At 34.1% G+C, this 27,683-nt stretch overlaps 2 protein-coding genes across 7 annotated transcripts in view; one reads left to right on the top strand and one right to left on the bottom strand.

Moving 5' to 3' along the window:
- Positions 1-41: 41 nt before the first annotated feature.
- On the top strand, positions 42-18,501 carry LOC105332869 (protein Hook homolog 3). Its single transcript, XM_034480850.2, has 5 exons — positions 42-293; positions 2,044-2,178; positions 3,654-3,716; positions 14,350-14,439; positions 14,810-18,501. Exons 1-5 carry the CDS (start codon positions 141-143, stop codon positions 15,488-15,490), a joined length of 1,122 nt encoding a protein of 373 aa, XP_034336741.1. The 5' UTR covers positions 42-140; the 3' UTR covers positions 15,491-18,501.
- Positions 18,502-20,118: 1,617 nt separating this feature from the next.
- LOC105332773 (zinc finger homeobox protein 4) overlaps positions 20,119-27,683 on the bottom strand; it is a 73,496-nt gene continuing 65,931 nt past the window's right edge. For all 6 annotated transcript variants that reach the window (XM_011435475.4, XM_011435502.4, XM_011435484.4 and 3 more), the window contains 4 exons: positions 23,798-27,683; positions 23,596-23,676; positions 23,308-23,487; positions 20,119-22,796 (listed from right to left, as the gene is read on the bottom strand). The exon at positions 23,798-27,683 is cut by the window's right edge and continues 1,469 nt beyond it. In XM_011435475.4, coding sequence (XP_011433777.3) covers positions 22,177-22,796; positions 23,308-23,487; positions 23,596-23,676; positions 23,798-27,683 — 4,767 coding nt within the window. In that variant the 3' untranslated portion in view covers positions 20,119-22,176. The remainder of the gene's footprint in view (positions 22,797-23,307; positions 23,488-23,595; positions 23,677-23,797) is intronic.

Raw genomic sequence — 27,683 nt, forward strand, 5'->3', positions numbered from 1 at the left:
TTGTGCTATCATTATGCTTTTATTGGAACTATATATAAACTCTCATATCATAAGCGGAAGTTGCACTTCGTCCTCAATGTTGACAGCTGCTAGGCAATGCATTTTTAACGTGGTTTCATTTTACGGAACATAAATTCAAAATGCAGAATTGTTACAGTTCAAATCGTATTCCAAGGGAAAACATGCATGATCAGGATGAGAGACTCACGAAGAAACACATCGAAACCCTCGGCTTTGTGAAAGAAATAGCAGAAGAGAATAAATTGCTGAAGCAGAAAATTGAAGACTATGAGGTACTTTGAGTGATGATATACTATGTTACTTTAAAATATTTATGTTGAAAACATTTTCAAATTATAAACAGTTATTAAAGTGTACTTTTGCAAATGCTGTCAAATTACAAAAAATAGAATGAGCCCGTCCTATGATATCGCGGTATAGTTAAATCATTTTGTCGAAAAATATATCAATACTTAAATATTTCTAGAAACTAATGTTTTGGTGAGTTTCCTCTATTATATTCCTCTGTGATGTTCAGCGTGCCTCTGTTTACTATTCTAAAAATATTCCGACGTCAAATGTCAATTTCAGCGCGTGCAACTATTCGTAAACAGAAATACCGCATTACCGTAGAACTCGCGATATGATAGGAAACCAGTATATGATTCAATCTGAACACTCAAACTATATCATGCAGACCCCTGTATGTATAGTATGCAGTACTCTGTCCCAATATATAGATATCCTCATTCACATTTTTCTTTATTATTTGATATTTATCAATACTTTAGGGTTCCAGTGATATATTCATTTAAATGTTAATAAATAAAAAAACAACCGAAGATTTTCCCTAGGGCCCCTTTAGCCCATCAGGTCGAAGAAATAGTCTAAATTAAAAAGTCTTCGTTCAAGAATTTTGAAAACAACAAGAAAGTACCCAAATGATAATGTTTTTACTCATTTCAATTTCCCTTGGTTAAAGATGAAATGACTCAAAGAAAAAACTTTTTTCCCTTAGATTGATTTCAAATGACTTGTGTGCTATACAACTTTTTCAAAATTCATGGCTAAAAGTGACAAAAATGATAACTGGAGTCAGACTATAATAGAAAAAATTGTATGTGATAAAAATTGTTGTAAATTTCTTTGGCTCAAAGTACACCTTGTAACATTTGTCCATTTCTGATAACGATGTGCGAAAGCACGTCAGCAGAATATTGTATCGCACAACTAATACACTTGCTAAAACAGATATTATAGAGACAAAATGCCAGTTAGTAAAATGCCTCATGCTTAAAAATTATTTAGAACAAAATATTCTTCAATCATATTCTGTTCAGCTAAAGATTTATTTTTCATTGTTAAGAAACTGCTATTGAATGTCGACCGTCTGTTCACTTAGTGTGTTATTAGGGAGGCAGACATTGTCATAATTTGACAGACAGCTAGAGAGATCAGCCTCTCTTTTTCAGTGTGTAGTTAAATTTTAACGATGTCACCAGTTAAATCAACTGGTGACATCGTTAAAATTTACATTTATTTTAACTGGGCTGCAACTATAGCGATTATATATAATATAACTATTTTGGACTATGTATATACGTTGGTCAATGTTTGGTTTTTAGGATCCATGTCAAGTGTTATGAACCAAAGACACAAAAAGTAATATTGACTATAAGCTTAAGAATACTGTGGTTTCCTTAATATTTGTAGGCGTCAATTTCCATGGATTTTAATAGTGAAGATTTGTAAATTCATGGTCCATGATTCTATCAATACAATATGTCATTTGATATTGCACTTTAAAGGACATTCAATTGATATTTGTGGATCAACTCAATATAGTGTGGCCATTGGATCATATTTATGATCTTTTACATGTATATCAATTACCTGGTATATATGGGATGGAAAATGTCACCAATCTCAATACATGTATATGGATTAATGCCACATAAGAAATTAATATTTATAAGATGAGTGTTGGTTTACACTGCAACATCGAAGTAAATGCAAACTGTAATACCTTATTATACTTGTTAGCTGAAGACTTTAAAATGTGCCGAGTTACATGCTTTGGCTGAGGAAAGTCAGGAACGGATAAAAAAGATACAGGAACAATACCTGAAGAGAGCTGACGAGATCAACGCCATGATGGCAGAGAAACACAAGAATGAGGTACGATCCAAGAAAATGAAAATGAAAATTTGAATTTAAATACTAGTATCTCAATTCCAGTACCAATTTAAGTCATATTACAATCATACCTGCCTCGACATCGGAGAAAATCTTTGTAAAGGGTGAAATTATGCTTAACCCTGTTACATACGTCAGTTTGTTTTGTAAACATACTTTGTATATAACATCATTTATTCCATATGCATGTAGATATATTTTTGCTTAATTAAATGATTGAAACATTAAATCATACTGTATTGCCCATTATTATACAAATAGTTGTACTTAATAAAACCACCATTTTACAACGTACATAAAATTTGATTTTAAATTGGACAAATGCCAGCTTTAAATGCCTATAAACAAAATAAATCTTATACAGGGGCCCAAGCTTTATTTAAGACTATAGGCAAATTAATTTTTGGGGGAATGCATGAAATATAATTTAAACTTTTAGGATGCAGAGTTTTTAGATACATGTGTATAAGTCTATAAACAGGACTTGATCTTGCTAGTTGCAGTTTTATATGCAAATTAAATTTCAAATTTGCAAACTAATGTATGTATTCTTTGATTAACTATGCCACCTGTTCTGGGTCTCTTAAGAGAAATATTTAGTTAGAGTTATCTTTCTTTCCTCAGATAAACACTGAGCATTAATTACCATTACCGGTTAAATTGAGTTGAGTCTCCAAACCGGAGGGTAGAACATTCACAAAAATGGTACTAAAATGAAAAATTATTCTTTGGATTCATCTGTAGATATAACACAATATATTTGAAAAGTTTTGTATTGTAGAAGATCAATTTTATAAGTCTATAATATTAATTAGATTGTTGGTATATAATTAAATTGAAGGATTTCATTCACCTCTGGTCATATACTGTGGAATCATTTAATTTCGTGGGGGCCAATTTTCGTGGATTGCAGGATTTTTGCTTATTCATGGGGATGTAATTTCGTGGATGCGTCGGTTTTCAGTTTCAGTAGGAAAAGTAAATCTTTAATAATTAGTTTTCGTGGAGGATGTAAATTCGTGGGTGAGGGCTACCCACGAATACCACGAAAATTGAGCCACCTCGAATTCTAATGATTCCACAGTACTAGTAATTCATTGACCTATATATACAGGTTTGGCTTTAGTACATCTTAAGGACCAAAGTGTTCAGACTAGTACGTACGTTCTATAATTTTATTTATGACGATGGCTAATTTGGCTACATATATAGAGATATGACAACCCTTAATTACATTTATTGCCCTTGAAAGATAAACCACTATTTTTTATCATAGATATTCATCAACTTTTTTGTAATTTTGTCAGGTATAGGACCAAATATAAAAAAAAGGACTTTTGATATTGATAATTCATAAAGTTCAAAGTTCAATGTCGTTTTTTAAGAAAATTTTTTATCTATTTCCATTTAAATAGTTTTTTCTTGTATGTTTGATGAATGTAGTTTGTTTTCTTTAGATGATGTTTGCAATTGAAGAAAAATTAGATATGGAGAAGAGGAATAATGAAGAAATAGCAAAAGTAAGAAAACTCTGACATACTTTTATAGGGTTCCAACTTCTTATTATTCAAAATTATTAGAGACCTCTCATTTAAAAAGATCCATCTCTATAGGAAGAGGAAAACAGGAATTTAAAAAGTTCATTGGGATATGAACTTGGTTGGTCTTGTAATCAAATCCTGTGAAGCCCAAAGGGCTTTAATTCTCAGAAGATTAATCCCATCCCCATCAAGTTCATATCCCAGTGAACTTCTTAGCATCGCTGCTTATTACTTATATTTACATTTGAAAAAGGCAAATCATTCTGATTTGTTAAAATTATCGTGTTTTTAGCTCACCTGAGCTGAAAGCTCAAGTGAGCTTTTCTGATCACATTTTGTCTGTCGTCTGTCTGTCCATCTGTCTGTCTGTAAACTTTTCACATTTTCAACATCTTCTCAAGAACTACAGGGCAAATTTCAACCAAACTTGGCACAAATCATCCTTAGGCAAAGGGGATGGAAGCAAGTCAGGTAGTGTAGATTCAAAGTTGTGAAAATCATGAACCCAAGGGTGGGGCCACAATGGAGGGTTGATGTTTTACATAGGAATATATATAGTAAATCTTTAAAAATCATCTTCTTAGAAACTTATCAGTCAGGAAAGCTGAAACTTGTGTGGAAGCATCATCAAGTAGTTGTGAAAATCCTGACCCCCAGGGGTAGGGTTGGCCACAATGGAGGGGGGGGGATCAAAGTTTTACATAGAATATATAGAGTTAATCTTTAAAAATCATCTTCTTAGAAACTAATCAGCCAGGAAAGCTGAAACTTGTGTGGAAGCATCATCAGGTAGTGTAGATTCAAAGTTGTGAAAATCATGACCTTCGGGGGTAGGGTGGGGCCACAATGGGGCGGGGTGTCAAAGTTTTACATAGGAATATATAGAGTAAATCTTTAAACATCTTCTTCTCAGAAACTTATCAGCCAGAAAAGCTGAAACTTGTGTGGAAACATCCTAAGGTAGTGTAGATTCAAAGTTGTGAAAATTATAACCCCCGGGGGTAGGGTGGGGCCACAATGGGGGGTTGAAGTTTTACATAGGAATATATAGAGTAAATCTTTAAAAATCTTCTTCTCAGAAACTAATCAGCCAGGAAATCTGAAACTTGTGTGGAAGCATATTCAGGTAGTGTAGATTCAAAGTTGTGAAAATAATGACACCCCTGGGAGTAGGGTGGGGCCACAATGGGTTTTATTTAGGAATATGTAGAGTTAATCTTTAAAAAATCTTCTTCTCAGAAACTACCGTATTTTTCGGGGCATAGGCCGGTATTTTTTTTCTACGATGAGTGAGCCCCGACCTATCCCCCAGGATCGGCTAGTCGTAGACTCAAAGTTGAAAAAATTTAACAGTAAAATATAAAATCCACTGTTTTTATCCATTGTACTGTTGTAGCAGTTTATTATGAGGGTTGTTTTTTTCTCCATCCGTTTGAACTATTGTTCGATAGTTGTCCCGTTGATAATTTTTGTAAGGACATCGTGAGTAATAAAATGTACAGTACTGTACGAGGTATTTCTTTACAACCCCAATCAAAAGAATTTTTTACCACGTTCGTGTATGAACCCTGGAAACTATTTTTGCGTAGTAAAAAAGAAAATGAAACTGGGTAGAATGTAATATGAGGGAATTTTTGTGAATTCCTCATGTCTGCGTTCGTGGGAATCATTGGTCTTGGGTATAGAATAAATCAAATGCATTAATTTTCTGTTGGATGAAATAACGATATTCTGGAGTCGTGTGTATATACAAAGGTGTGAAACCCGTGACTCAAACACAGCCTGGAGACACGTAGTGTACACCGTTACACTTCATTGCATTAACTGTGTTTTTAACATTACAACTTCTCTGCATAACGGCAAGTCACTATTTAATTAATTAATGGAAAGAACACAAATTAAATATTTTATGTTTGGTATTTCGTTTTCTCATTCATAGCGATTATGGGGGATAACTCTATTTGAATATGAAACCACGTGTTGAGCTAATGGACGCCATACCCCGTATTTACAAGTGGCTTTCAAAGTATAACTTGATTAAATGAAATTTAGCAATAAGGTATTAATAAAATATAAAAGGTTTGGTAAAATATTATACTTAGTTCTACCAGACAGAACCTGGAGGTTGGTGTTGCAATTAAATTTACACTATATAAAATTACGATACGTAACGATACACCGACGAATTCGGGAGAGACCAAACAGCCACAAAACACAGATGTATTTTTAAAAATTGCTTTAGATACTGTAGACGTATTTTTTTCCACGGGGTCATAATTCCGCGGAATCACAATATCAATTTAATCCGCGGGTAAAAATTTACGCGGATTCTTTGAACAAAAAAAAATAATTTGAATAATTATTATTAAATACAGTTCTGAGCGATTTTCATTACCTAGAATTTGTTCAACTTTGGACTTAAATTGTAAGAACTGTTCACAGTGAGCAGTAATTTTCGGTTGTGCACTGGTCGGTAGTCATTAGTTAGCCGTCAAGATGTTACGACGCTAGCTAAAATCGTCTAAAACACCATTTACGGCAATCTTTATTAACTATCAATTTATGGATTCACATCTCGTTTAAATTATGAGTTGATCAGTTTTATCAATTAAAAATCAGAGTAGAAAGGGATCTAAAAATTGCAGTAAAAACACGGGTCTTAGCGTGTAATTAATTGGGTCATTGAAAGACAGACCCGCTTGGGGCTATTTGTCGTCTGACACGTGTCGTTATCTCTAGCTTGGAGAAGTTTAAATTTCATGCAAGTAAATTTACAGAAAATATAAATCTTTAGGAGATAATTTAAATTATTTATTATGTGAATTCTCAATACAAAATTGTTTGACAGTTTGCATAGATAAAAACAATATACACTGGGTACACGTATATGCAAGTGTTCTATAATGTAGTAACATCCGATTATCCTTATTCATGTAATGCAATTCCAAAATGCACTTTAAGTACACTGGGAAAAAATTCCGCGGAAAACTTGTGCCCGCGTTCATAGCGTAAATTAATACCACGCGGACAAAAGTACGTCTACAGTATATATGTTAAGCAAATTTAATAACTTTAATTACTCTGATATTCTGAAAGTATATACTTCATACGATGACTTCCTTAATCAGCGGTCATACTTTCACTATAGTAATCATCAATTAAAAATCGGCTTATCACCCAATTCGGCTAGTCTAAGGATTTTTCTTGAATTTTGTCTAAAAATGAGCAATTCGGCCTATGCCCCACATCGGCATATGCCCCCAAAAATACGGTAATCAGCCAAATGATTCTTTATAATTGTTAAGACTTTGGCCCCAGGACAATTCTTCGGTCTCACAAGGAGGTTCAGAGTTTGATGTAGGTTTATATCCGATATATAAACAATTGTTAAGGATCTTTTTGAGAACTGCAATACTCAACATGTGATATGACTATAAAATCCTCCTGTTAGAAAAGGGACTAATGATTATAAACATAAGAATATCTAGGGGGGAAAATGGACTTTATTTATACAGGATCTACAAGTATCATTGTAAATTGTCCAGATAGTTTGTATTATGACTCCATTAAGCTGATTTTATCATACCTATCGTTCCTCAGGTGAGCGATGTGGCCCATGGGCCTCTTCATATGTTTGCAATAATGCTAGCAATAAGTGCATGTGATAATCATTGTGTCTGATGTCATAAAAAAGTTCACACAGAGTTTAATGTCCTCACTGTTCTTCAGGTTAATATAAGGAAGCTAGCATATTGGCAAAAAAAAAAAAAAGAATGTGTTTGACAGAGCAAAGTATGCTGCTATGCTGAAATGATGATGGTTATAATGCTAGTTTTCATGCTTTGCACTCTGAATCTTATGATATGTATAATGACAATCAACTTACGGTATAGATTTTTTTAAAGAATGATGTTATAATTTATTCTGTATAATAATATACAATACTGATATTTACTGGCAATGATCATTTATCTTGTCATCATTCAGCATTATATCCAGCATGTACAATGTCACGTACATTTTTAAAGCCCTTGCTGGCGCCATTCCTTTTTTTATTGAGTAAACAAGAATGAATGTTAAATATTTTAGCTCACCTGAAACAAGGTTTCAAGAATGTTACAGCTAAAGGGCTGTTTTGCACGTTGACCCCTGCATAACCCTTATTTTTTCAAACTGTATACCCTAAAACTTTTCAGGTCTGCACATTGTGTGTGTTATTATTCAAATAAAATTTTCTAATATTTGCTTGAAAACTTTTGAGAAAACGAACGACGTGTGATTTTAATTTCAAGGGGCATGGTCATGATTTTGGCCAAATTCAGTTTTATTTTTTTTTTATTATTTACAATGGTTTAGGAATGTATTTCTAATTATCAAGTGAAGTTTGAGAGTCAGTCGTTGAGTTATGCGCAAGTTTCAAAGCTCACAACTGGTTGTCATGAAAACAAGGCTAGTGCCCTTTTTTTGTTTACATTGGTTCAATATACCAGTAAAAAAAAATGTTTAAGCAGATTTATATATTATCTTATTCATTTTAAGCATAAATAAACAGTTTCTATTATTTAAAACACTCATTTTTGTCCCCCGCCGCAACGCGGAGCGGGGACATAGAAATGCCAGGTGTCCGTCCGTCCGTGGGTCTGTGGGTCCGTGTGTCCGTGCGCCCGTGCGTCCGTGCGTCCGTCCGTCACACTTTTTTGTAAGCGCCCTCATGCCTACAAATTTTGACAGATTTTCATTAAATTCATACCAAATGTTTATACCACTAATACCTTGGTCAAGTTTGAAAATCAGCATTGGTCGATACTTTTTGTTGGAGTTATGGGACTTTGACCACAATAATGACTCCGTTTTATCCAAAAAATGACCTTGTAAGCGCTCTCATGCCTACAAATTTTCATTAAATTTATACCAAATGTTTATACCACTAATACTTTGGTGAAGTTCGAAAATCAGCATTGGTCGATACTTTTTGTTGGAGTTATGGGACTTTGACCACAATAATGACTCCGTTTTATCTAAAAATTGACCTTGTAAGCGCTCTCATGCCTACAAATTTTGACGGATTTTCATTAAATTTATACCAAATGTTTATACCACTAATACTTTAGTAAAGTTCGAAAATCAGCATTGGTCGATACTTTTTGTTGGAGTTATGGGACTTTGACCCCAATAATGACTCCGTTTTATCCAAAAATTGACCTTGTAAGCGCTCTCATGCCTACAAATTTTGACGGATTTTCATTAAATTTATACCAAATGTTTATACCACTAATACCTTGGTCAAGTTCCTAAATCAGCCTTGGTCAATAGACTCGATACTAGTATACTGCTTGACCGGCGGGGGACCCAGGAATTCTATTCTTGTAGGTCTAAAATTGGAATTTTAAATTTACTTTAACATTCAAAATGAAAACAAAAGATTTATTTACATAGCAAAAAATTGTAAGGTCTGTAACTCGCTTATAACTCGACAAATGACACTTAAATTTTGGTTGCTAATTAAAATGCCTTACTGAAGCATTGTATGCATTAAAATCGTAAAAGTAATTTTTGACCAAAATCATGACCATGTCCCTTTAACACTGAAACTCCCATAGACAATTTTCATTGACTCATTTTCATAAAACCGGAAGTACTGAATATTTTTTTTTATTGAAATTTGGAATTTATGTTAAATACTTCTATCTAAACAATGTTTAGGAGTCTTACAAAATTCCTAATATTTTTTTTATTATTTTTTTTTTCATCCCCCTTCTCTCAAGTGTGAGCCCTAATATCTAAAAAACGGTAAGATATAGAGAAATGCCTATGTTTAAGATTTTGTACAGCTAGACAAGATACATCTTATTTTACATATGTGTGTCATATAGAAATTAGAATTGCTACAAGACTTTTCCATAATTGTTTAAATATTCCTTACCGTTTTCAAAAAATTGTTGACGAAAATTCTGTCGAGAATAAGAATAATAATAATTAAACATCAGAATAACAATAGGTCTTTTTGACCGAAAGTCGGAAAACCCTAATTGAACAAATTAACACTACTACACAATGTTCTCATAAACACACTTGTATGTGATAATTAAACTAACTATTATTCCTTTTCCTGTTTACTACAAAAGTTTTTTCCTAAAAATATAAATGTAGAACAAGAAAAGAAAATATTATTCAATTCAATTCATTTTACTATGTGGCCATATTGACCATACCTAAAGGTCGTGAACCCCTAACTCAGGGGCCTTGAATTTCACAATTTAGGTAGAGAGGTTTATGGATATCATAACTGCATTCAGTTTATCTTCCTCTGCTATGAATGAAGATAAGAAGATAGTCTAAAATTGAATATATTTTCGCTATATGGTCAGTCTAAAATTAAATACATTTTCGCTATATGTTCATATTAGCCCCCCACTAGGGTTTTAACAACTGACACAGGGGCAGTGAACTTCACAAATTTGGTGAGGGCTTCATGATGATCAGATTTATTTAATTAGTTAATCCCCTCTGGCTGTATATATAGATAGACTCGAGAGAATAAAATATTCTAAAATTTTATATATCTTCATTATATATTGGCCCCGCCCTAGGGCCTGAACCCCCTACACAGGGACCATGTACTTCACATTTTTGGTGAAAGGCTTCATGAACATCAAATTTATGCATTCAGTTTATCTCTCCCTGCTGTTAATAGAAAGAAGAAGATAAATTAAGATATAATGAATACATTTTCACTTTATGGCCATATTAGCCCTGCCCTAGGGCCTGAACCCCTGACCCAGGGGCCATGAATTTCATAATTTTGGTAGAGGGCTTTATGGACATCATAATCATGCATTTAGATTTTCCAACAATTGTGTGGGAGTAGAGAGGAGGATTTTTGAAAATTTTGCCCCTTTTTGGTTTATTTGACCCTGCCAATGAGGCCCTGGGGTGGTATGGTCATAAATTTAACAATGTATAATCCTCTTGTCCTAGAGATGCTTTAAACCAAAAATGGAAATAACTGGCCTTGTAGTTTTCAAGAAGAATTAAATTACCATGTAAAATTTCCGACATATTACGCACTACGGAAGATGCACAACAACGGATGAAGACCAGTTGACTCAGATTACCTAAAATATCATCAGTCTGGAAAAACTGTGCTGTCAGATTAACAGAACAATTAACAGTATATTTATTATGTAACTGCTATCCTTAAAAATACCTCCTACGGAAAGTTGATGTACATTTTGGTTGTAAATATCCGGTTCTTTTCCTTTAGTTATGACGTAATCCCAAAGAGGTCATGTTTTTAATAAATAAAAGGAAACTTTGCACTGGTGACATATTTCTTTAGTTTTGTCATTAGAAAACAAGTATCCAGGATGCCCATAAAGGGAAATGAGAAGCGAATATCAATTTATTTTCCTAATACAGTGAAACATCTCTAAGCCTGCAGGCTGCCGAACCAGACACATTTATTCGTTTGTTGTCCACCAACTTTCCAAAGTGCAGAAAGGTCTCTTTTATAGTCCATAATCATAAGAAGAAAACCAATCTAGGCTCATGCATACTTTTACCAGTATTTGTTAATAATCTAAGCTTGCTCACAATCAAAAGGTGTATCATGACTTAAATTTGGACACATTTAATTTACTATAAATGACGACATTTTCTTTTAAAAATCTGTATACGTATAATAAAAACATCAAGTCATGACTAAATATTTTTTTAAATTTATTACTGTACTGTGGTTTCATTAATACCGGTAGTCAATTTTCGTGGCTAAAGTGAAAATCACAGTTTCAAGGATATGTAAATTCGTGGCCAATGACCCCATCAATACAAAATGTTAATAGAAATTGCACTTCAATGAACATTTAATTTCGTGGATCAACTTAAAAACGAAATCCACGAAAATTGGTGTTTAACAAATATTGATGAAACCACAGTATTGTTTAAGTTGTTTTTATAAACATCAAATGATGCTTTATAATGAATTGATAAAGTTCAAGGAAAGGCATGCAGTGCAACCAACACAAATATAATCCCTTGATATTACGTCATTTTAACTCCGAGTTGGCGGTCCTCATAAAAATTTGTTTGGGTTTGGGAGGAAATAAGTAAATAAATATTGAATCATATTTCTCGGAATTAATGAATTATTTTGATCTTTTAGGTATTTGTTGATGAGCAATTAATTTCTTATAATTATGTTTACATATTTCATATGACGTACAATAACATATTGTTATTGGTATAGAATCCTGACTCAGTTGGAAAAACCAAGAGATGTTATGTGTATTATAATGTGAATATTCTAAAATAACAACACCCCTACCCCTCTCCCCCCCCCCCCAAAAAAAAAAAAACACAAACAAAAACAAAACAACCCCCCTTAAAAGTAAACAAACAAACAGACAAAAAAAAATCCACACACACGAAAAAAGAACAATTATGCAACCATGCAAAACAACAGCCTTGAGTGGTTGATGGTTTAGCTAGTGGTTGATGGTTTAGCTAGTGGTTGATGGTTTAGCTAGACTTTGGATGCAAATCCTGGTCTTGATTTTCTCAATGTTATTTCAACTACTGGTCCTTCATTCCTCAAATAAATGTGATTGATGTATATTTAATAATATTATATTGTCATCTGATACCTATTTGGATTCCTATGATATTGCATCGGTGATTATATTATAAATTATTACCTAATCAAAGGGATTTTGTTGTTTTATTACAAATTAAATATTTTTGTCTATTTTGTATGTGTATTCAGATTTGCAAGTGATCTATTGAACTGCCGGTCAATAGACTGCGATCTATTAGACCGCCGGTCAATAGACTGTGATCTATTGGACCGCCGGTCAATAGACTGCGATCTATTGGACCGGCAACGTATTTTAGAAAAAGTGAAACTTCTATAAGATTAAAAGATAACTTTATTATGTTTATTTTACAATTGTTCTTCATGATATGAAAACCTTCGATCTGTAATTTATAATTGTAAACACAAAATACTAAAAACGGAATTAGGTAATAAAACAATTATTTAATGCTTGAACAGTCAATAGACCCGAAGTTTTTTCCCTTGGTGCAGAGAACAGCTCAGTATGATCTATTGCCCTCGGCCGTTGGCCTCGGGCAATAGATCATACTGAGCTGTTCCCTGCACCTCGGGAAAAATATTCGGGTCTATCGACTGCTCAAGCATTAAATAATTGTATACTATGAGATCGAACAATGTTTTATGAAATGATTCCTATATATGATATTGCTTCCGTGAATATGATTTTGTATCACATTATAAAATAATCATAATTACATGTACCGGTATATGTTGTATCATTTAATTCATGTACATTAATTTGTACGATATTGAATCCTGCTGTCACGTGATCGTGCAACATTGTGACATCATAAAAGCGAACTGAACGTCCATACATTATAAACAAAATATTTGGCAGTTATACTCTAGAAGAGATTGAAGAGAATGATAGTGTTTGATTTATTATAATAAAACAATTAAAGCCTTTTGATATCGGTCAATACATGGTTTTATAGACCTGGTGAGAGTATATCAACCTCGGACTTTGACCTCATCAAAAGGCTATATGCATATTGTATAATAAAACATTGTCATATGGGTATGATACAATATAATACCCTATTATTTGATGCAATAAATTATATGATTTCATTACTAATTATCATTCATTATAATAAATTTTATAATACAATTTGAGATGCAATACAATATCAAACGATATAAATTCAAATTATATCAAATGATACATGAATGTACGTATAATGTCTTTTTTTGTCGCTTTGAACATTTGATACAATCCAACATTAAAATACATGTTATAAAATATGACATTGTTTCATACCTATTAATTTTTAATATACCATTTGATTTTGAATCAAGATATGATACAAATTTTATGGTATAAATTTTTTAAATCATTACATAAGATATGATATTTTTTTTTATTATTTCATATTAAATATTTTTAAATCACGTGATATAATAAACATGTGATATGAAATTAAAAATAACATATTTTAAATATTATAAATTAATATGATATTTTATATTTTTTTTAACTATATCATATCGAATACAGTTGAACTGCGATATCTCAAACACCGATATCTCGAATACAATGGATATGTCGAAGTGATTTTTAAGTCCCAACCACCTATTTTTTAAGCATTTTACACTCGATATCTTGAATTCTTGGATATCTCGAAGTTTTTCAACAGCCCCATGCATCTAGTTCGAGATAATGAAGTTTGACTATGTATATATTTCCACTGTATAACCTGGTAATTCCGATATACATGTATAATGATGATGATGTTGGTGGCCACATACAGGTGATGCCTCGCCTCCGTGGGCTTTGTAATCTTTGATTACCTTTGTTTTGAATTGGGACAAATTAAAAGCCTTTCAATCATCACCTCAGTCATAAACTACTGTGAGCCCTGCAATTTCAGCAAACACTTCAAGGCCCTCTCTAATGCATTTATTTAGTGTTAAGAATATTATATGTTCTAATATTCATCCCTTCCAGAAGAATATTGTACTTTCAGTTAGGTTTAAAGCTATATATCTTTTTCTTTACAGCTGAAAGCACGGATTCAAGAATTGGAGAAAACAAACAGAGAACTCCTTAGTAAACTGAACAAATTGTCCGATTCTGATGAAAAAGTGAACGTATGTGGTTCTAACCAAAACTTTAACTAATTATGATAAAATATTATATATTTTGATTTCTTTTATCATTAACTGTAGGTTTACTGGGATTTTGTAAGTACATGTAGTAATTTCAGTTTTCTATTTTCCGTGTATACATCTGCCCAGGACCATCAACTTGTTTATGTACCAAGTCAAACAATTTATCTAGTATTTTATTATATAACGTTATTTAATTTTTGGTTTCAATAATGTCCAAACAGACTATAAAGTCTACCCTTGTTTGTGTATGGAATGACATATTACGTTTACTCATGATATAAGTTAACATTTTTTTTACACATTGTTGCTTACCGGTACTTGGTGGTTTATCAGACCTTTATATTTTTAGATCCTACAAATGAAACTGGATCAAGAATCAATGGTATCTAGAGAGCTGCGAACTGAGAATGAAACTCTGAAAGAAGCAATTGAGGCGTTGGAACAAAAGAACCATCATCTTATAAATCAAAGTGAAACGGAGCAGTTAGCCAGGAAAAATAGAGAACTGAAACAAGAAATTCAAGAATTAGTGCAAAAGAATACAGAATTAAACTACCGTGTTAAAAGTCTGGAGCGAGAGGTTGGTGAAAACAAGATGGAGGAAGACAAAGTCAAACTCATTGAAAACCTTAAAATTAAAATCAATCAAATGCAGGCAGAGAGAGGGATTGCCAGTGAAAGAGAAAGGAATTATGAAAAAGTGATCAAACAACTCCGAAACGAAGTGGAGACTTCCAAAGAACAATTGGTTCAGACGGCATTGTCGAAGCAAAAACTGTACGAGGAATATCAGAAAGTGTGGAAGGAATTAGAAAAATTAAGAAAACAGTACGCAGCTGATAGCCAGCAGAAGTCGTTCAAGGATTTCGTTCAGCTGAAGAGGGAACTGAATACAGTGAAGCATGAAAATGACGATTTACGACAAAAAGCAAAAGGGTCCAGCAGTCTACCAACTCTTAAGGACGACATAAGTAAAAGTAACGGACAACGACCGCCTTCACTAAAAGCGTTGACAAATGGACGGAAGTGATTAATATTCCAAAAAATTATTTAATTATTGCGTTATTCTGATTACTGTAAAATTATTGATATTTTGGGGGGGGCCAAATTTCCATGGATTTAATTTGTGGCTATATACCTTACAACTATTACCCATGATTCAATATTCTCAACAAATTATGAAACAAAGTTTGTGTATATTACTAGTATATACCAAAGGAAATCCATGAAATAGCATTTAATTCCAATCAACCTTAGATATATTGAAAGTTTGCCTCAAAGAATTTAAATGATTCCAAAGTAATCTATATATGGTATATTAAAAATTTTAGGCATCTGAGATATTATCTGAAATTTACTTCCCCTGTAATAATTTGGCAACATGTAAGTGTCAAGGCAAATTAAAATTTTTTGCTTTTAATTAAACAAATGATCATAAAGCGAAAACATGTAATAGTAAAAGGAAATGCAGTAAACGGAAATTAGTCAATATATGTACTTGTATGGTATTATGAAAATTTATACTCGGGGTGTCTTTGGTACGTTTTTCATAGACTTCTGCATCTTTTTGAATACTGAATATTTAAACCTTGCATCTCTTAAAGAAGGGTAATCGTGAGAGTTGCATGTGCATGGTTAGATCGAAAACATTTTGACATTTGATACAATTAAGAAATAGGGAGCAATTTTCATATTCACCAATTAACAGGTTCACTTCCTGCTGTAGTCTCAGGGTACATGTAGGTACTGAGATAAATAAATGAACTTGAGGTACTCAAAAACAACATCTAATTAGTCTGATCAAGTGTTAATTACTGTTTGATATCATTCATAACATATTTATTTGGGATTGTTTCTATAAGAAAGAGTACTCTTTAATTCAACTGAAATAGGACTTGCTTGTTAATTAATTTAAATCACTCACGCTCCTCTAAGACATGTTGTACTAGATGTAACAACATCAGGTTCATACAGAGTCTTATACCTCAGGGTGACCTTTCAATAGAGTAAAATTCTATAATAATATTTACAAGAATTTTAACTTGAAATGAAAGGATGAAATTTAAGAAAAATTGCTATTGGTAGACTTGGAATTGATCCTGTTAAAACAAAAAATTTATTTTAATCATAATTATTGTTTTTCATAAAAGGAAGAAACAAAATTTCTGTAGATGCTACCAAGAAATCATTTTTTATTGTCTCCCCCCCCCCCATCCCAACCAAGTCAATATCAATGTTTAGATAAGAATTTTTTTTTCAAAATCTTGCCTTCCATTAAACATAAATTGATAGTTCATTAGATTGATATTATTGAACATTCATCTTTTGTTTTTATAGAGTGTAAAAACATGCAAAAGAAATTGATATTGGTGTTTTTTATTTTTGACCTTAAATTTGCAAAAATGTTTACCGGATTTTTTTAAGTGTATTGCAAGATTTTTTTTTTTAATTTGGATTTGTAAAGATCAGTGATTTTAAAATATATGTTACAATTATGAAAACATGTTCAAACTGCAATTTGTGTATATTGCATGTATATAAATTATATACATACTGTTTAAATGTATAGTTGAAGTTATATAATATGCATGTCACAAATGTTAAATGGATTTTTAAAATTATGAAAGCTACCATCTTGAAGATGATTAAGTGCAATCTCTTGGCATTCCTTCACAGGTAGTGTATCTTAGGATAGAGGTTTTATTGTTTGTGGTCCTGTCCTTTCACAATTAGATCAAAAGTCAATGTATAATCCATCCCAGATGGTCTATTTCTTGAACGAAAATATCTGTGAAAACTGAAAAAGGATTCTCCAAGATGACATAAAATTTATTTGAAAGGGAAAAAACCCTCCGAGATTTTAATTTTTTCTTACAATGTTGAAGAATGGACATCTTTAAAGAATTTGATCAATCTTGTTCACTTAAAAAAAAAATGATATTTGAACACTTAAAATCATAGATGGTTTGGGGTGAAAATTGCAAATATTAGAGGGTACATGATTTGAACCTCATAGAATTGAGACATACTGGTACTCACTGGCCTTATTAACCCTTACAGTAGGGATCAGAATTTTCCACTTAATCAACATCCTTAAAAAAATTTTCAGGGTATTATCAAAGGGTTAATTAGTGGAGGACTGTGTAAAGTATCTCTTATTCTAAAACTTGGCGGAAGATTCGCATATGTTTTTAACAAATAGGATTCATTAGTTTGAAATACTCAAGGATTTTATCAATGTTGCGTAAGGTATTTATGAGATAATTAGAAGAAAGTCACCATGGTAGCTAGAATCTTCATAAGAGGATTAGGCCATTCCAAGTTTTTTCTATGTTTAGCTTCCGCGGACGGATTGGTTTTGAGATGTAAAAATTTAAAAAAAAAACAAAACCCACAATTGTTGTTCATAAGATTAGATCGCTTTTTCATATGTCGGGCTCAGGATCTCATTTTTAAATCCGGATCAGAAATCAAATATAACAACATTAAAAATGGAAATCATATAGTAGGTATTTGTTATTTTTGTTAAAAAGTGAAGAAAATACTTCAAAATATATAACAAATTTTATTTTGTTGAACCTTTAAAGTTGTGTTTTTTTTCTAAGGTTTGTGGTTTTTTTTCCTGATAGAAAGATACTAGTTTTTGAGTTTTGGGTGGATGCTAAACAAAGAAAAAACTTGCAATGGCCTTATTATAGCTGCAGTATCTCTCTTCAATCACAATACATAATATTGACTTAACAACATAGCTAAAAGGAATTATAAATCAAACTTTTTTTCTATAAATATTTTTTTTGGTATATAATTGTAAGACTTCCCCCTATTCTGATCTTCATCCATTTCTTACATAAGGTATTAATGCCTAATTTGTTGATTATGCAATAGTTTCTAGTTTTGTCAACTTTCCATGGACAGGAAAGAACTCAATTTTTGATATTATATCACTTGAAATACATGTTCATTTATCAATTCCAAAATCATACGATAAATAAAATATTAAAATACATGTACAAAACAATTGGATTTCGGGGGGGGGGGGGGGGGGGGGGGTATGTTTTGCTAAATTTTGCAATATCATTCAAACACAACAATTTCAATCACAAAAAAAAAGTTTGATTTTTTTTTTATCTTATAGTCATCAATTCAGAAATCGCTTGAAATGAGATATAGCAAAAATTAAATATTCCTATTTTTGTACTCAATATGCCAAAATTTGCACTCTCAAAAATAGCTGGTCAAATGGTATATTATCTGTATAATCGCGTTGGATTTACTGCACTCTTTCCCCAAGGTTTTTTTTCTTAGATATACACACCTATTTTAAGTGGTACATGTACTTATCGATATTTTGTTGTCAAGTGGTTGAAAGCTAGTTGGTGTTCTTGGTGCTATATATTATAATTTACTGTTATGATGTTTTGTATGTTAAATACTGTACACATAGATTTTATCACAGAACATTTATGCAACAGTCGGCTTGAATAAATATTTTTGTGATCAAATGTTGATAATCTTCTAATTTTTTTTTTTTTTGTCTATCTTTTTCGTTAATCTTTGAATATGAAACAAAGACTCAAGTGAGTTTTTCTAATGATTTGTTATCTGTTACAATCCATAAATGAGGGTCACAATGGGGTCCAAATTTTAAACAGATATATGAGGGTCTTTCAGCAGAGGTCATTAATACATTAAAATAAGCAGTTTCTTGTATTTTGAACCACTGCAAATAATTTTTAAAAACATAAAATCAAATTTGACTGAATAAATAATGAAACAAAACCCTGAAATTCTCAAGTTTCGCCTGGAATTGACACGTACTGGTAAGAGAGCAATGGAGCACTTAAGCCTATTTTAATCTTTTAATCAAGAAAGGAAGTTTACTCAAGGAAAAAATAATTTTTTCAACACTTTTCCTTTGGTTAAGAAAATCAGATTACTTGATTAAAATTTGTTAAAACCATTTACTGATTATGGTTATCTAACTCTCCCTCAATCTCAAAATCAAACTCTAGCATTTATGAATTTGAAAATCTAATAATAACTTTTTTAAGTTTTCACTATAATTTGGGCATCATTTATCTCCTTCTTTGGTCTAGGGAGATGGCTACTTCCTTCATTAAAATTGCACATGCAAAAGTGCACATCCTAAAAATATTCATGCCAATTTTAGTGACCTTGAGTAATCAAAGATATTCAACATACTTATCCTTTAATTGATAATGCTCCTAATCCCTATTTCTCTGACAAATAATGACTGTAAACCAAATATAACTTGAGTACTATAAATATCTAAAATACTTGCGAGTAACCTCTGCTTACAGATGCTGTAAACCAACTTTCATTTTCCAACAACTTCATCATAATACTCGGCAATTTACCATAGGTAAACTGGTATACTGCTACTAATTTTCAAGATGAAGATGTAGATTACCTGGAAAATAGTATTCCAGCGACATTTGAGGAGTTGTTTAGATGAGAAATATGCCACAAGGCTTTTGCTAACCCTGCAAAAATTTCTCACACACGAATAAAAATTGGTTTACAGAATCTGATGCATTTTTGACTTGCTGACATTCGTATCAAAATCTAGCTAACTCTTTGATAAATTCAACTCTCTGTAATGCGTAATGAACTCTTTAAAAACAACAACGGACTGAGTATCTTTTTAGATATATTTATTTCTTCTTTTATATTTGCAAAGCAGACTACATATAACTTCTCTTTAAAATGTCTAAAAGATGTAACAGTGAAAAATGAAAAAAAAAAAAGAAGTAAAATATTGACTGTTTTGCTATAAATAGCAAATCAACATGATGAACACCTCCTTAACGTGACTTAACCAAAATTTAATTAAAAACAACGAAAAAAAAAATGGATTCCAAGGACCTAATAAGACCCTCCGGCTTTCAACCATCTTTAAATCATTAATAACAGCACCTTTGTTTAAATGTTGCGATGTTGGCTGGACAAACACAAGAGAATAATGAAATCCATTTGAGATTGCATTTTACTTTATACAAGTTTGTGAATGTTATTTTTTATACTTTGCTGAAAATTTGAACTATATCTGAGAGAAATAATAAGCAAAGTGATAAAAAGAGGGTGGAAAAAAAAATGCTGGACTATAATACATATAAAGAAATGATAAGTACATGTATATGCTTGTAAATACATATTTTGTATAAGAATAAACTAAAGTAACTATAATTCAACTAAAAATGAACAAAGGAAAAAATAATCATATAATGACAGAATTAGGATTTCTTTATATGAGGTCAGATTAATGAGAGAAATTACTGAGATCAAGAATAGTACTAATTAATTACCCTAATGAGCTAATGAAAGCAAGATTATACGACAAGTTCCTTAACTCTGCTTTACTCTCAATTTAAAATCATTGTTGGTATAGTGCTTTAATCAGATAAAGACTCCTTGCTCCAGTATTCTTAAATGAAAAATGTAAAATGTAGAAAGATAGATTCAATGCGATTATGATATGTCTATGAATTTTAATGTGATTTAATACTTTTGAATTACTTTTCTCATATTCAGAAAGTATTTCATTTATTTTCATTAGCATTTCATAATTGGATACTGCAAGAAAACTACTGTAAATGCATATACAGCAAATGCTCAATTGACCACAAAAAAATATAACAACCTTTGAAACTCAATGACAAAATCAAAATCATTTTGCATAATGGTACAAGAAAAGCATAGCTCTCTAAGCATCTAAAAATATATCATCTGGACTATTATCACTGACCATCTGATTAAATTCAGACTCAGAGAAACGAAAAAAAGGAAAAAAATGTCAAAATATCTATTTCAAATATGGAATGAAAAGAACAAAAATATGTATAATAGTTTTTTTGGGACTATTGCAGCTAAACAGCTATCTGGAACCTACATGGTATAAGTTTTATATATCAAGGTAACAAACTGAATAATAAAGTATACATTTGTTTTCATATTTGCAACCTAATGCCTGGGACTATCTCGAGAACAAAAAATAAAAAGCAAATCAAATTATGGGTTGGTTTCACCATGTAGCTCAAAGCTACTTAACCCAACAAAGAATCTAGCAAGAAATAAAATATTACGGTAAGCTATTCATTTTGTCGAGTTGTGATTTTTGATTTCTAGTTTTGGTTGTATGCTGAGATAACTGGAAGCCATCTTGTATACTTCTAATTACCTACGCTAGCATATGATTAAAAAAAAAAAAAAAACCTGATTATACATGTTAACATACATAGGTCATAATAGTTGATACATCGAAAATGATCTATACAACATTTTTTCTCAGTCTATATCTCTCTCATCTCAACATACCTAACACTGTATACAAAAAAGAAACAATGGACAATTAAAATAAATGCAACTATGTATATAAAATGAACCCTAATATATGTATAAACAATAATTGTATACCACATTTAAAATGTAGCATAAAACAATAACGAATCATTTTTAACAACGTCAACATGGAGGATATGTGGCCGAAATTACTCCGGCAACAAATTACGGTGGCACCTACAGCACTTTACGAGTCTCTGTCTCGAACACAACAACAAAGATGCACACCGACACTTAAAACATGCATGAGAAAAATGGTAACAAAAATACATCTAAACCTATCGCTCTTGGAAACACAGGATGTATACACAACAAATGAAATAATGTCTACTACACACTCGATTTCATTCCGAATCGTTAATCACTGGCCTCTTTCTGGTCTTCTTTTGAGTCTTTTTTTGGCAATGGGGAGGGTGTAATGGAAGAACTGTGAGATTTTGTCGTGGTGTGGGAGGATGAATCCTTGGGCTGTGAGGTCCCGTGACCTACTGATTGACTCGAGGCTGGGGACTTTGAGGGACTTATCTTTTGCTGAACGTGGGCTGTTTTTGCCTTGTGAGACTCCCCCTGGCAGTGCATCTTGTACTCCTGCACCGTCGACCATTTATCCGTGCACAGGCGACACTCGTACTGAATCTGCTCTAGCTTCAGAAGAGGTTGGATGTTTTCGGGGGCTGTGGGATAGCAGAGTGATTTCTGGTGAGCCAGACAGGCATCCTTGGCAGGGTAGACAGTCTGACATTTCTTGCAGATGTATCCAACATCCACCGTCGACTCTCTGGCACAGCTGTAGTCGACCGAGTTGACCAGAGACTTGAGACTATTTATGGATTTACAATCCTGCGTGTACTGGGCCACATTTGCTTTTGGATCGGAGAGCTTGACACTCACATCCTTAATGGCCTGCGGTGGAATTTGTAACAGTGATAAGGGTGTCCCAAACGTCATGGGGTCATAATTCAGAAGATGCTCTGAACCTATCAAAGCAAAAAAAAAAACATGGAGTACTTAATATTTTGTTGCTCTTTATTTCAATACATATATCTTAAGAACGTCAATGACTATGTAGGACAAATAAATAGGTTCATTAATGACGAGTGCTTATTTACACATAATGTGAAATAGCATCAGTCTAGAAGAATATCAAAGGTTAATAAAGAAAGTTGTTCATTAATGAGAGAACAAAATGTCAATGATTCAGGAAGTTTAAGTAAGCAAAATGTCTTATCAAAAGAAATCAACAGTTTATCAATCATAAAACTCTTTCTTCACATTCTGTTCTTTTACTCTTCTATAATAACTATAAATCTGAATACTCTCTATCTACAGTCTCTTATCTGTTAGGAGATATTTTCTGCATTTCCTTTATCACAACATTTCTTTGTCTGTTATTCATTTATTTCACACAAGGTCTTTTCTGTGGGGGGATATTCTCAATATTCTCTACTTCTTCACGTTTTCTTTTCTTTAATTTCTCACGAGACTCACCAGGCATGAATCCAGGTGGCATGAATGGCATTCCCATTCCAGGTAGGAGGCCAGGCATTCCTGGGAATCCCATGTAAGGGAGCATGGCTGGATCAAGTCCAGGGAGGAAACTGGCGCCAAATGGATTCATCATGTTTGCAGCCGCAATCTGAGCGGCAATGTCATTCTCCTTGCTGCTACCTGTAAATTAAAGGTGAAACGAGGATGAAAATCGTGAACAAAAATATAAAAAGTACTAAATTCTAATGTTTTCTATATGAAAGAATGGAGCTTGGTATTAGTTCTTACCGTGTGACTTTGATTCACTTTCAGGTTCTTTGTTCTTTTTGTCTTTCTGCAAGTCTTTGATGATGTCTGATGGATTAAAACCTGCAACAATAAAACAATCATAATAATGATATAACATCTGGTTACCTAGTAATGCAAAGGAAAAAAATTCACAAACTTAAAATCTTAATAAAGAGTGAACACAATTTTCTCAAACACTTACCTGGCATTTGGGACCATCCAAGACCCCCAAGTCCCATGGCTTGGAGCTGGGCAAAATGGGATTGGCTGTTGGACAGGGCCGCCGCCTCATCCCAGGCTTTCTTCATGCGCCCAATATCCTGGTGCTGACGAATGGCCTCATTGCTGGACGCAGTGGAGGAAGTTCCCTGCCCAGTCAGGTTACTCTCCACGTCCGACTGGGATTGGATGTACAACTTTACTTTGTCAATGTGCTTCTTTGTGAAGATGTGGTCTTGGATGGTGTATTTGTGAGAATATTTGAAATGACACAGGTTGCATTCTTCAGGAGGCTTGGGGAAATCCAGTTCAGCACTATAGCCCTTATTCATTGTTAATTTGGCTTTCTTTTCCTTGGCTCTGGCATTCTGGAACCAAACCTGGACTACTCGTTTTGGCAAGCCAATTTCTCGTCCCAGCATTTCGCACTCTGCCATAGTCGGTGTTTTGTAGTCGATAAAGATGCTTTTCATGATGCGTACTTGTAGACTGGTCATCTGAGTCCTGTACCTCTTTCCTTGAATGGAAGAATGTCCAAGAGGAGAATTTGGGCGACTGGTGGAGTAACTGTTGGAATCGTCGTTCTCATTATTGGAACAGGTCTCGGAAATGGAGTCATTGAAACTTTTGTTGGAGGCATTATGATCTTCATAACTCCTCTCACTCATGTCTGTAGATGGCCCATCTGAATGCTTGTCATGATCGGTGTTTACTTTTAGCGGCTTACTCAGATCCAAAGGAGCCTCTGTCCCACTGGTGCTCGACTTGGTACTGGAACTGGGAGCTTTAGAGACAACTGGACTGTCATAATCCTTTTCTCTTTCCCGATGTTCCTTGGGAGTGCTCGTCAAGTCAGTCATGTATTTCTTGTAGGAATCTTCATAAAACTGCTTCATTGACATCTGGAGTTGGTCGTTGAAGGAAAGTCCAGGCATAAAGGATTGCATACCATGAGGAGACAGGAGTTTACTCATGTCTGATGGAGAGGTCATTAAAGATCCAAATCCTTGGGACCCAGGAGGCTCAATGGCTGCATCTGGCAGATTGTCAACATTGATGTCGCCTTTGGCCATTTCTTCTGGATGCTTTGTAGCCAAGTGGGATTCAAGAGCTGACTTGGCCCTGAACAAAGCCCGACAGAAGGGGCACCTCTTGTGAATAAGTTGCTGGTGGGCTCTATACTGTCCTTTTCTTTCCCTTGCTCTAGTGTTTTGGAACCATACTTGCACAACCCGTTTCTTCAGACCTACTTCAGCGGAAATTGTTTCTAGCTGCTTCCTACTTGGATTGCAGTCAATCTGGTATTTCTGGTATAAGTAGTCCAACTGCTCTGGTAAAATGGTGGTCCTCAGACGTTTATCTCTTGGTTGGTCATCGTCATCATCAAACTTGTCATCAAAGCTGTCATTGAGTTTCCTCTTCATCAGATTCTTGTTCTCCTGTTGCTGGGCAGCAGCCATGGACTGCAGAACTCCAAAAGCACTATTGGTCGGTATGCTGCCAAACAACCCAGGGTTCATGGCATGCACTGCCTGATGCTCCTGCCAGTGTTCCAAGCCATCAAAAGACAGGTGGCATTTTTCACACTTGAATTTTATCTTGTTTAGGTGGTCTTTGTCCCCTGAGGTGGACACATCATGGGAATTTGTGGAGGCCGTTTCATCATTGAAATCATCTCTAGAGAGTGTGGACAAGGAGTCACTGTCGTCTTCCATGCCAGCATGTAGTGGCATCTGAATCTTGTCAGAATCGAGGCCACATTGCTTCTTTTGGTGACGAATGAGGTCATAGTAGCGCTGGAATACAGCTGAGCACTTTTTACATTGGTAGTTTAGTCCTGGTGTTCTTTGGAATGGAGAGGTGGAGTTGACACTTGGTGATTCTTTGGTTTCTGGTGGAGGCTGATTTTCATATATCTTCCTGGCTTTCTGTCTGGCGTTTTGGAACCAGACAACAATCACTCTGGGACTGAGGTTCAGCATTTGTGACAAATGATCCAGCTCATCATCTTTGGGGTAAGCATTCTGCTCAAAGTATTCCTGAAGGACTTTAATTTGGTAGTCTGTGAATCTGGTGCGGTTTGCACGCTTTGCGTATCCACTGTGATAAGGTGTGGGTTCAAATCTGGGCCTAATGTCATCACCTGAGCCAGATGTCATCATGAAGGATGACATATGGTTTGGTGTGGATGGGATTGAAGAAGTTGCGGACATGTTGGAATAATCAGTGTCGCTCAACTCTGGAGATTCTCGATGAGAGGATTCAACTTTGATGGGAGATGGATCGATCACCTTTTCCTTGAACATGCTTTGTTGTTGCTGTAGTTGCTGCTTGAGTTGCTGTAGATGTTGCTGCTGTTGTTGCTGTAATTGTTGCATCTGTTTTTGGAAATCTTGCTGTTGCTGCTGCTGTGACAACTGAGCAGCTGTGGTGGTTTCTGCTTTGATCTCCTTCTTCACTTGCACCTCTTCAATTTCCTTTATGACAGGCTTAATATCTGGAGTCTTTTCCTCACTGACTGGAGGAATCTTTCCAGTTTTCTCATACTCTTCCAAATCCAGTGTTGTCAAAGGAGGATTGTTGAAGTTGTAAGGGGAATCTTTATTTCTCTGTCGCTCTTTAAACAAGGTGTTTCTAAACCAGTGCTTTATCACTTTCTGTGGTAGCCCAGACTGCTCAGACATTGCATTTATTTGTTCTTCACTGGGAGAATTGTTGATATCAAAGTGAGCTCTCAGGATCTTCAATTGCTCATCATTAATTCTGGTCCTTGCTCTCTTCTGGTTAAGAGCTGCTTGCTGAGCAGCAATTTGAGCGGCTTGAGCTGCTTGCTGCTGTTTGGGGAGAACTTGCTCAGCCATGGATGTTGGAGTTGAGACATTTCCTTCCCCAACCATGTGGCCAAACATCATCGGCATGAGAGGAGGCTGTAAATTCATTGCCATGGCCATACTTAGAGGAACAGGCATGTGCATACCAAGTCCAAACATGGGCATCATCTGGGCTGCCATATCTAGCTGTGCGGCACTGATCTGTGGGGTTGTCGTGGGAGGGGGTGGGGGTGGCATCTCGGCAGTGGACTCTGGTGTTGGTGTCGGTGCATCACTTGGACAGTTAGACACAGTGTCAGACGGTGCAGGAGATGAGCTTTTCTCCATTTCTTTTGGCAGCTTTTTCTCATAATCTGATTTAAATTTTTGTCCAAGATTTTCCACCAATTTGATGGGTACCACTTCTTTGTGAACTTCCTCTTGGTGAGATTTGAGCACCCACAAGCTGGAGAATTCTTTCTTGCATGTCACACAAACACTTTTATTAAGTTCAGGCAAATCAGTGTTGCTTTCCACTTTCTCCACAATCTCAATCTCTTTCTTTACTTCATTTTCAGGTTCCACTTTAACTTCTTCATCTTTCTTCTCATCTTCTTCTTCAATCTCATCATCCATCACTTCCCGTTTCACTGTTGGCTGGTTAAACTCATTGAACTGCATGACACATTCAAATCCAATATTCTCTAACAAATTTTTCTGAACCTGTGTCTTTCTCCCAAAAAAGTTCATATTTCGTCCTCGACTCATGGAGCCAAGATTTCCTGGTTGGTACAAGCACACCATTTGATGTTGTGCAAGATTTTCTTGATTGATGAACACAGCATTACAACGGTTGCATGGGTAGGTAGTCTTCTCTCCAGTCTCAGATTTAGATGACTCCTGCTTCGCTTCCCCTGCCTCTTCACCGTCCTTATAATCTTTGGATTTGGATGCTGAAGTGTGACTCTGTGATGATGATGATTTAGCAAATTCAGAGACAGATGTGGACAACGATAATCCAGGCAACATGTTATATTGAGAAAGGCCAGCCATGGCTGG

Source organism: Magallana gigas, chromosome 3 (assembly GCF_963853765.1).
Source record: "Magallana gigas chromosome 3, xbMagGiga1.1, whole genome shotgun sequence".
In the NCBI taxonomy this organism is placed as follows: domain Eukaryota; kingdom Metazoa; phylum Mollusca; class Bivalvia; order Ostreida; family Ostreidae; genus Magallana; species Magallana gigas.